We start from the raw sequence: 12,348 nt of genomic DNA on the forward strand, positions 1-12,348 counted from the left end.
ACAGGTCTGAATTCAAACCAAGGTCAGGTCCATTTACGAAAATCATCAGGTATAAAGATAACATTCTGTGGACTGATTTTTTCTTTCCTGAACAATTGTAATCAGGGTTTCCTCTACATTGTAGTTAGTCTGTCAGGAAATTGACAGTAAAGACAGCAAAGCCCACGCCACTTTATTACTCTCGCACGTTGTGCGGCTTTTACAGATATTATTTTGCATGCGGAGTAATGTAGTACACGCATTACGCTGATGACTGGAAAAACACTTCTGTCTGTCATAGCAGTGAATTAATCAGAAGAGAGGAAAATATCAAAATTGATAGGTTTTTGTGACAACTAGAAACTGATGTTTCAGATGTTTCGATGCAGCCTTTTAGCTCAGGTTTTACATATTCAATAATTGTTAATGTTTAGATTTGAAGGACAGCGTCATTATGAATTTAGACTTTCCTAGTAAATGGAAACATCTATTTATGGTTTGCAAAAGTGCAGAAGATATTTGATTTATGATCTGTATTCATTTCAAATTTGAAAATCCCTCTTGACGATTGAAAATAAAGTAATTTTGGGAATATTGTAAACTTCATTTAGATAGAGTCAAAACACAGTTTACTTCTTTTTACATCATATTCAATAATTGGACACAGATTACAGTTCTGACTATACAGCAATATCTAATTTCTGACAACAATTTATAAAATCAATGATCCTGAAGAAATAGAAATTTGATCAATGAGTTCATCGAATTAAGCACATTGGTAAATTTTTTTTTTTTTAAACTACATTTTAGCTCCACGCTGTGAACTAAAGTGAAGATATCTTACAGTACCCTTGTATTAGCACAGGTGTTCGTCCAGTCCTGGTGCCCATACAACCCCCACACCCACTTTCCTCCAAAAAAAGTAAATAAATAAAATAAAAATAAAAAAGCCTCAAAATAATCTTTCCGTGATAAATGAAAGAGAAAAAAAAATCATTTGTGGTAAAAGTATTTAGAAATTATTATTTTCAAAATTTATCACAGAAAAGTTATTTTATTTGGCTGGGCGCATGGGGGTGGGGGGGGGGTATGGGCACTAAGACTGGACGAGTACCTGTGGGTATGAGCATTAATATTAGTGTCTGCATCGGTGTACACATTGCTAGGGGTTTTGCACATTTTTTGGATAATTTCTGGGGATTATGTCAATTGTTAGGTACTAAAATTACAAGAGATGATGCGAATAAGAGTGAACCCCATTAGATCATTACCAACTTACACTCTGCATGATCGCTGATAGCAATAACAATTAACACTTACCAAGATAAATATTTTATATGGACTTCTCCATGCCATGTATCCATAAAACAATTCATTATTTTTAAGTAAAAATTCAAGATATTACTGAAGGAACAGCGACGATTACTGATGATGATTTAAGGTGGTATGGATTTATGGGCTGATCTTGGTCTGCACTGTTCGCATTGGTAGATTCTGTCAGTGGTGTAGCTACTATTAGGCCATGTAGGCCCGGGCCAACAAGTTGGTCAAAAAATTGACATTTTCAAAAGTCCCTAAAATACAATAAAAACAGGCGGTGGTGGGTTTGGTAGTGGGTTCAAGCGGTAAGGTTGAATCAAGTGTGTTTAAGGCTTTTGCATGATTTACCGTCCCCAGTAAAGTTTGCATCTAATCAAATTTCATAGTTTAAAATTTGTGTTTAGATAACGCATTTTGGTCTTTTTAATCTTAACTTTTGTTTGACCCTGTGGGTGCTAAGACCCCATGACCCACTTTTATGGGCCTACAAGTTGAAAAAAGCTGGCTGGGTATTCCCCTGTCTGTTACTGGTCTTATTTCAAAGTAGGCCATGTTCATTACACAAAGTGAAAATACTAGTCATAAAGTTAAAATCATTGTCAATAATTTTATACAAATTGACAAAAAATCTCAGAAACAGTAGAGAAAAAACAACAACAACATTATTATAAGTTTTAATTTAAAACTAATATTATGTCATCAGAATCCTAGTTCCATGTTGTTTTGTTTCAATAAAATTGATTTAGGTTTGTTGTTTTTAAGTATAAGAAAGTTTTCCTGTCACACAGCACGGCCAGGATTTAATCAGGATTTCTGTTTTCAAGCCAAAAAGCTTTAATATTTAATGTGAATTGATCTAAATAGAGAATATGTTGAGAGAAATTGTTGTGATAATTTCAAATTTACAAGTTCTTTTAAGGAGATTAGATGTTGTCTGACATATTGCCTGTCAAGGGAGTTACTTAATAAAAAGTTTCTTCAGTTTGACTTTTTTGACAGATGCTTCCGTGATGTTTGTTTCAAAATCGTATCAGTTTTAACAATCTTTCATTTTATAGTTTAAATTTAGCATAACGGTGTAAGGAATGCTATGATGGGTGTGAACACTGTCTATTCTTGTCTCCTCTTACTAAGTTCGGGATTTGTCCTTGTCCATCTGTCTGTCCTGTTGTTTGTAAACTGACAAAACAGCAAATGTGAGGGCTCCTGTGTTCTATGGACACTGAAAAGACCTTAAAATCTGACTTAATGCAACATGCTACCTGCACAGTCCATTTGAACCTATATGTGTATGATGTTAGTCTGAAAATTAATGTTACCGGTCTTCTGCCAAAGGTCCTATTAATGCCTACCATTATTTAGCTCAGACAAGATAAATGTTATGCCTAGGTCACAAATAAAACTGGCGCCGCCCGATTAAACGATTTTTATAAAATCGGCAGATTTTTTGATGTCGTGGACGCCGGGCGATTTTAAATCTGATACCTTGCGTGGTCATGAATGAAACAGTCGTCGGGCGATTTTTGCCGAGTAGATTTTACAGAAAGAATTGAACGGATCAGGCGGTCGCCGCCCGATGTCCGTACGGCGCCTGTGCGATTTAAAAGTGAATCGGACGGTTGCCGCGCGGGCGCCGGGCGACAATGACTTTACATTTAATGTCATCCTAGATAAATCAGCTAGTTGTAATTATGCCAGCAAAGAAGTCAGCTGCCAAAGCCAAGGGGAAGGCCAAGGAGTTGGTCCGTGTTGTTGACAACGACCAGTATCGAGGCCGTAGAAAGCAAAAATCAATCAGACATTCGCATGGACATTGAAGAAAAAATTCATGTTTACTAGTATTCAAAAGAAATTTACAAATATATTTTTGAGGCAATTTCAACTTCTTCAAGCTGAAATTACAACAAACAACAGCAGCCCGGTCGCCGGATGACAAAACGATGACCGCCCGGTGCCTGTACATGAATCGTCCGGGTACCGGGCGATAATTGTTTGACTTCTTGTCTCTATTCAGGCACCGGGCGGGGCCCGGCCGATGTCCGCTCAGACGCCTTTTAAATCGGACGCTGTTTTAGTAGAACAAAAAATCACGCGATCAAAAAAATCATCGCCCGGTCGCCACCCGGCGACCGAACGATGTCCGCTCGATGATATTTATACTCAGTGACCCCAAAAATTATCGTCCGGCCGCCGTTAGCTTTTAAGTATTACTTAAAACTCGAAGGCGCCCGCCCGATGAGCAAAATTTTCAGCTGCTGCAGTCCGATAGTCACTGCCGCCGGACGGACGCCGGCCGATATTGCGATTTTTTGGAGAAACAGACGCCGCCCGGCGGCATTTTCTTATTTGTGACCTAGGCTTTAGGTGTATTTATACCAATGAAAGATTTCGCATAATAATAATAAACTTGAATTAAGAAAGCATCAAAATGTACAAATAAATAAAATTCTACAAACTGGCATTAAAGATGGTTTTATCAAAATAGCTCTTGGTTTTACCCTTTAGAGACCCATAAGATCAGGAAACCAAAATTAAAGTGTAAGTCTTATTAAATGAGTCATTACTTAGTGTGCTTTCTTTTACTTTACTTTTACTAAACATAACTTTTTTATTCCTTTCTCTTCACTTTACTTTGTTTTACATAACTTGAATTTTACTTTACTTTCTTTATTACTTCACTTTACTTTCCAGTGAATGGATTACAACAGGAAAATGACGTCATACTTCATACATCATCTCACACATACACATTATTACTTTCACATTTTTTTTCTCTTTTCAGGAGATAGTTCTAGTTGTGTTCTTTGGTGTAGAATATGTAGTGAGATTATGGTCCGCTGGTTGCCGTAGTAAATACATAGGTGTACGAGGACGTTTTAGATTTGCACGGAAACCAATTTCTATTATAGGTAAGATTAAAATATTTTCAAAACATGGTTTTGACCCCTGGTGTTACTTAAAGTTTGTAACACAAGAGGTGAACCAAAAAAATCTTTCCTGTTTCGGCGCCATATGACCTCAATTGTGTTGGTGTGCCAAAACCAACCTCCCTTGAAGTCTCCATGGCTGACTTCTTGTCAATTACTCGATCTTCACTGTTTTGGGTTTGAGTCTTCCAGTGCAGGAAGAATCAATTGTCAGTATTGGCAAGGTTGTCCCACAACCTATATGGACAAATGATTTTATATCTCTAAAATTTACTAAATATAAATATCATAGGAACAAAGAAAATCAAAGCACAGAAGGCGCTGAATTTGTTTGGGTCTCAGAATGTAAGAAAGGTGCAGGTTGTGAGATTACATGTTTAGTGCCACCAATGCTTTCCAGCGTTTTAATTGTAGTAAATTGGCTATTAGACTAATTGCAACACTGATATTCAATCCAATGTTTATTTGACTTTAACAATTTAAAAAAATGAGTAACCTTTACTGGGATTTGAACTCCAGACCTCTCGCTTCCTAAGCGAGCCCGAAAACCCTTCAGCCACGGTGAATTTATATGTGAACGGCCTGAAGAAAACCATAATTTTATTATTCTAAATTAGGGCTTGTAACGACTTTAACTGTTGTTTAACACAGATGTAAATAATCCTGGAGCTTACTATAAGCATGTATATTTATAAAGAATCAAACGGCTGCAAGTTCTGTGGTATTTTCTGATCTTTGCAATCGTACTGTATATCTGTATGCATTTTCCTGTATAAGTTTATTTTTATGTATTATAATTTCTTTTGTAAGGCACCAGAGTTTGATACATCCGTAATTCTGCATAACTAGAGTTGCATCAAAAAATCATTTATGTCCTTTTTTACGACAGCCACACTTTATCTTTGTATATCATGGCTACTTCCTTAACAAAAACACTTAAAAAAAGAATTTAACAAAAAAAAAAAGTTTTCTCGACTTGGATACGAACTCGAGACCTCTCACTCACGAGGCGAGCGCGTTACCCTTGTACCACGGAAAAGTTATACACAGTGTGTCTGAATAATATCAAATCATTCTAAATTTGGAACTTCCATTGCAGTTCGGGTTTGTAATCCTTATTAATTTCGAGGTATTTTGTTTAGGCTAAACCTGTTGTTTATAATTGAAGTAGATATTTTAGCAAAAATCCTCTCGCCCAAACGGTCCGGCATGTAGAATCTATATATTCCACTACTCGGTTTGTGTAGTATTCGGTAATCAACATGGCTAAAAATAGTATTTTCATTGATAAAATCATATTCATCCGCGTAATTTGTGATTGTGCATTTATTGACAATTCTATAAGCCAACGCTATTGTTTAACTTTAAATGCGTTGTAATTTGTTGGATACTTGTAACAAAATAAAATATTTCTTTCTTTTAAATCGCTAGTTTTTAGCTGTTTTGAGAACTACTTGTTGTTAGGTTTGTAGTAAACTTCTGTGTCAGAGATTGAATGTCCGCTTTGTATTTAGTTATTTTCGATCAGAAAATACAATAAAACAATATTAGAAATCTTTGACCATTCGGGAATTACTTTGCTTGAAAATTGATGCGCCTGTCTTTGACCATCTTTACGCAGTGATCTCCCCTGAATTTTTCGGCTTTAGTGTACATACAAAAGGGAAGTAACCGCTCCAAAAAATTGGACTACTTTCGGCATTTGCAATTAGCAACATTAGACTCTGAAATTTCGCTACCATTATTTGTTTGGTCTGACGACCCAAACAAATAAAAACCATATAAAACTGACAAGTTGGTCAAAAGCAGATTTTGCTAGCCCTGCAGGAAGGAATTCTTAACCTATCCTCAGTACTTAGCATATCAAGGGTACCTATCCTCAGTACTTAGCATATCAACGGTTGGAGATTTTTCTACAAAGGTACTTCACTATGCCCAAAAGAGTACAAAGCCAATCTTAGGTTTCTTTCTCCATATTTTACAGAGCAACTTAAAGATAACATGTGACTTTAACCTATATCAATAAGGCTGAAAAAATCTAAACATCCTAAGATACTAAGACAAATGAGAACATTGTGTTGGCACTGGGAGATGAATGACATGTTTATGTTGGCTTCCGATTTATTCAATAAGACTCAGTGGTATAGCTTCCTATAGTTGATGTAGCCCATAAAAATGAAAATAAAAACTTAATATTTACTATAAAAGGTCATTTAAATGAGGAAAACGAGTTAGGTTGGGTTAATGAAACACTTTTCACAGTGCCCAAAGACCAGTATAAGCCCTCCGACCCAAAAACAAATACAAGAAAAACAAAAACATCACAAACGCATCCAAAAAAAGAAACAACAACAAGAGATCTATAAGGAATGTGAAACTTATTCTTGGAATTAATTCTGTTGTCTCATTCTTGTACTTTAAAGTAAATTAATATCTTTATTAAACATCCACAGGAATTCATTATTATGCCTGAAACAGTGTCTTAACCAGCCAGGGTTCAAAGCCCTCATATATTTTATATTTTCATATCAGTCGAGTAAAAAAAGAGAAAATACATTTATTTATTATGTTCGTAATATACTATTTAATCAGTGTGCAGACAGGTTCAAGATTGATAAATTTAGAAGATATTGGCAGTCAAGCCTGGAAATTGTTGTATAATTTGATCAGGGATGTGGTAATAGTTGTAGTAATGAGTTATTTCTGGGAAATCAGGGCAAAATTGTACAGCAATTCTCAATTCTCAGCCATTTAATTTCATGTTCTGATGTAAGAAATACAATAGAGTAGAATTGCAGCTTTTAAAATTTGAAACAAGATTTATTGATAGATATTGAATTGCTGAATAGAGGTCTTTTTTTTTTAGGTGAAGTTTCCCCGAAATGCTCAGTTCTCAGCATTGTTTTTAGAATCCATTGTACATGATTAATTGAACATTACAGTATTACAAATCTTAGTTCAGTCGTGACTTATATTTTTATTTTATTTAAGTGACATTATGCCAATCCAAGGGTATATAGTGAGTAATAAACAAGAGATAACATTTAGCCATAATTCCGTTCAATTTTGTAATTGACTTTGCATGAATGATAAATAATTCATTTGCGCATAATTTCCAAAAAAAAATACCTATAGTGTTCAGTTTATAACTTTTTTATCTTTTAGGCAGATTTATACTTTTATCGCAAACATTTTCCAGTATCAACTATTGATCAATCTCCGTTTTAAGTCAGTCTTTTATAATATATAGTCAATTCAGCTCAATGTGACAATGACAAAATGAGCATAATGTCACTTTACTTTATAATTGAGCTGCGTCATGACAAAACCAACATAGTGCGTAAGCGACCAGCATGGATCCAGACCAGCCTGCGCATCCGCGCAGTCTGATCAGGATCAATGCTGTTCGCTATCAGTTTCTCTACTTGTTAAAGGGTTGGTAAGCGAATAGCATGGATCCTGATCAGACTGCGCGGATGCAAAGGCTGGTCTGGATCCATGCTAGTTGCAAACCCAGTATGTTGGTTTTGTCATGGCATGGCTCATATACAAAAGAACAATTTCTGGTCATAAAAGCATCTATAAAGTGTTCACCTATTGAGATGTCTGTCTTGCATTGTTGATCTTCATACTGTTATTGTCAATATTTAGAATGCAATTGTCATATTAAAGCTGTTATTGTCCATTTTGACAATGTTATTTCAACAAAGACAGAAAGGTCAATATTCAGGCTGTCATTATCAATATGAAGTCTGTAAGTTTCAATATTTAGGCTGTAATTGTCAGCATTCATGTAATTGTGGTCAATAGGCTGTAATTGTCTGTTATCATGTAATTGTGGTCAATAGGCTGTTTTTGTCTGTATTCATGTCATTGTGGTCAACTAATATCAATATTCAGGTCTCTTTGGTCAATAGGCTGTAATTGTCAGCATTCAAGTCATAATGGTCAATAGGCTGCCATTGTCAGTATTCAGGTCATTGTGGTCACTAGGCTGTAATCATCAGTATTCAGGTCATTGTGATCAATAGACTGTAATCATCTATATTCAGGTCATTGTGGTCAATAGGCTGTAATAATCAGTATTCAGGTCATTGTGGTCAATAGGCTGTAATCATCAGTATTCAGGTCATTGTGGTCAATAGACTGTAATCATCTGTATTCAGGTCATTGTGGTCAATAGACTGTAATCATCAATATTCAGGTCATTGTGGTGAATGGACTGTAATCATCAATATTCAGGTCATTGTGGTCAATAGGCGGTAATCATCAATATTCAGGTTGTTGTGGTCAATAGGCGGTAATCATCAGTATTCAGGTTTTTGTGGTCAATAGGCTATAATTGTCTGTATTCAGGTCATTGTGGTCAATAGGCTGTAATCATCAGTATTCAAGCCTTTGTGGTCAATAGACTGTAATCATCAGTATTCAGGCTGTAATTTTCAAAAGATAGGCTTTTATTGTCCATGTTTTAGCATTTCCCATTTTAAGATTTTTAGATTGTTACTGATTACTGAGAGTGAAATATCTGGTGTTATTAATACATGTTGGGAGTAATTATTATTTGGTTACCAATGGAAAGTCTAATGTGCCTAAAATAATTAACAGTGTTGAAAGAAAATATTTATAAGGTTTATCTTAAAAGTTTCCTTATGTGTTCGCAAACTGTATCGTTTTGCTCACTAGTAGCTTTTCACTTGTATTCAAAATTATGGTTGTAGTTAATCGTCCCTGACTCATAAGCCTAGCGAAGATTTTTACTAAATTAAATCTCTTTATACAATTGACAAAATTCCTTGTTAAAAATTTTGCATGTAAATTTTTACTCCACCACTTATGCTGCTAATTTGAAACTTAAAACACACGTTGTCTGGATCATTAATTATAGGTCACTGGCCAAGACCCACAACTCCAGCAATAATTAACTGAATTATTCCCTCTTGATAACTTTAAAGTCAGAAAATTCCTGCAAAATTCCAGATGCTTTGTTTTCCTTATATGCCTTACATAAAAATATCATTAGAACTATAAAATTTCCTGCCGCAGTGATTAAATGGAATGTATTTATACATTACATTGACAGCACATGTATTAATACATTTCATTGACAGCACATTTACTCAAGGAGGCAACTTGGTGTCACTGATCTGATGCTTTCTATTAGTTAGCTGTCACATTTGGCCAAGAAATTGTCATGGTTTCTTTCACAATATCAGCTTAAAACTTCACTTAAAAAAACATTAAAAAAAATTGAGAAAAAGGAGCTAAGAAACAGAGAATTTTTTTTTTTTTAAAGTAATAATGTTTGTTAGATAACTCTTTATAAAAGAAAGTTTTTTTTATCAACTAAAATTATCTGCCACTATATTTATAATAATAAATTTTATATTAATTAATCTATAGAATAATAGAAACATTTTCATATCTGTAAAAATCTAGGATACTGTCCTAAGATGATAATATGGTCTTAACGGTACATGGGAAAGTCCAAAAACGGGGTTATCTGGATCATTATCCGATATCGTAAAAGTGAACACTTACATATACTATATAGCATTATTCTTATTGAATCGTTTGTGTATTACCTTTATGGATCTGCCGGTAGATCGAAGAAATTGTAACTTTTAGTGTTTTGTACTCATAGGTTCGAACCCCATTTAGTGCCATTTTATAACCACAGTTTTTTCTTCTTACTCTGTTTTTTTATCATTATTATTTATTTATTTTTCGTTTTCCTTTTTGTTTTCTTCTTATAATATATATTTTATTGTATATATTTATTTTTTTTATTTCCATTCTATTTTCTTTTTGTATTTTTTTTTATCGCAAGGTAATAAAATATTCGATGTCATATTCATGTATGTATATGAAAAAACCGGTCAAACTTGTTTTCTGAACAATTTACTGTTCTGAGGTAAAAAAACATGTGTCTTACCAGTAGTCGAACTTCTGCCTGTACGGGTAAAACACATTACTGACACGGTTGCTCTATCTACTTCGCTAACAAGACATATGATAACATGTAGTTTTATTTTCAATTTTATAAGTTGTGGCATTGATCTGCCTAACCCTTTTCTCGCATTGTTATTGGTCTTTGTTATGTAAACAAAGGCTCAAGTTATCATCCTAGGACAGTACCTTACCTGAAAAGCTCAACGAACTGTTATCTATTAAAAAGTACTTTTGACATAACTGATGAAACTATTGGTATAATAGTATCAAATTAATGTTGTTGATTTTCGGTAAGTAAATAAGGCACCGCCTATTCGGATCTCCACTGAGGCCATGTGGTCGGCTGTTGTTTTTTGGCTATTCTTAGCCTGATATGAGTTAAAGCATGTAAACATCATTTTGCACAATAAAAAGTATTATTCTTAAAAAAAATGTAGCTGGCAAATGATTTAAAATTTGGCACAAAGATTTTTAACCCAGACTTACATCAAGTAGAACAAAAATCTAGAAGAAATATTTCCGATCCTACATACTACAAAACCTCAGTGGAGCCTCGTTGACTTTAAACATGTTGCAATTTTCGGAAACAATAAATGCCGAATGTCACTGTGACATCCGTCTAAAACTAACAGACTTTTATCAGTTACGCTCCCAACATTTCTTAAACCACCATGGCATTGTCAGGAATTTCAGTTGTGATTTGTCAACAAATTGAAAATCGGTAGAGCCGATGACATGTCCATTGAAAAAATTACTGCTGGGAGATCAGCGGAGGAAAATAGAGGCGCTATAAATACCAGTGTCAATGAAGCCGCATTATCTTAAAATCACTGCCATTAATTTGTCAGCAATACTGTTATTTTGTTGTTTTGTTTTTTTTCTTAATTCCGATACTGTTTGTAACAGAAGTGCGGATCATTTGCTTATTCAGCACTAGTATAGAATATGGATCATCAGGCTAGCATGCACAACTTTGCAGCTGGCATGAACAGGGTTTATATAACTCATAAACCAGAGCGAATCCATTGTCCAAAGTTGGACGGATGTTTGACCACACATTGGTACATTGTATATACATAAATTTAAAGGTCTTTCTCTAAAAATGTTCAGTTGTACAGACATCAATACTGGTATATCTTCTTGTACCTCAGAGTTTGGATGTTTTACTTTCATGCCCTTACACAAAATTAACATGGTACCCCACATAGTCATATTATACTGACCCTGGACAAACTAACATTAACCTGCTAAATTTGTAGAATATTGCTTTGTCCTACTTTAGAACAGTCCTTTCGCAGATTAAAGGGATTTTGATATCAAAATACAAAATTTGAACTACTAACTGTATAAAGCTTGACCAGATTGCATGGAAGTACACAGGCTGGCCTGGCTTTATATTGGTGGCAAAGGCTTATCACTTTTGGTTGCAGCAGGTAAATCTAATCTTTAGTGAAAACTGCTATATACTTAAGTGAAAACTTTTATGTACTTTAGTGAAAACGTCTATGTACTTTAGTGAAAACTTCTATGTACTTTAGTGAAAACTTAAAATTTGGGGGTTGTGTTCTGTACATATTCCAGTACTGTTAAATGCCAAAACACCAGTTTGGAGTGCATATTTTGAAAGACTTCCTCATGCAAGCAAGTGGTTTCAATCAAAATATTATGTTATTAGCCTTATAATCATTCTGTCTATTCTTTTACTGAAAATTATAAAAAATGCTTAAATTAAATTGAAAAAATTTCTTGATTGATTATTTGAAAAAAAATTAATCGTACAAGTCTTTCATGCAAGTCTTAGATAAAAGTTAAGATGCATCAAACTTGCTGATTTTCTTGAACAATTGCAAGGAAGCAAACTTTATGTTTCAGTAAGGCATTTGCAAAATATCTTTTTTACTGTTATACATTTAGTTATAGTTGTTTTGTATTTTTAATCTGCGGGAAATGAAAGTGATTAGCCTTTGCCACCAATAAAGTACATACGAGCAACGTCTGCGCATCCATGCAGTCTGACCAGGCTCTAGCTATACTGTCTGCTCACTAACACTCTAACTTGACACTGACCATGCTGAATAATTTTAATGGACTTGTTCCACTTCCATTTTAGAACTAGGGATATCATTTTGAATATTTAAATTTTGTCAACCAACAGTATAGAGCCTGGTCA

General features: G+C 34.5%; 1 protein-coding gene across 2 annotated transcripts in view; it reads left to right on the forward strand.

Annotated features, from left to right (window-relative positions):
* Window positions 1-12,348, forward strand: part of LOC132728022 (potassium voltage-gated channel subfamily KQT member 1-like) — a 91,690-nt gene that overhangs the window by 39,071 nt on the left and 40,271 nt on the right. For both annotated transcript variants that reach the window (XM_060713629.1, XM_060713630.1), the window contains exon 4: window positions 4,082-4,208. In XM_060713629.1, coding sequence (XP_060569612.1) covers window positions 4,082-4,208 — 127 coding nt within the window. The remainder of the gene's footprint in view (window positions 1-4,081; window positions 4,209-12,348) is intronic.

Source organism: Ruditapes philippinarum, unplaced genomic scaffold (genome assembly GCF_026571515.1).
Source record: "Ruditapes philippinarum isolate M1 unplaced genomic scaffold, ASM2657151v2 ctg74_1_1_1_1, whole genome shotgun sequence".
Classification (NCBI taxonomy): Eukaryota; Metazoa; Mollusca; class Bivalvia; order Venerida; family Veneridae; genus Ruditapes; species Ruditapes philippinarum.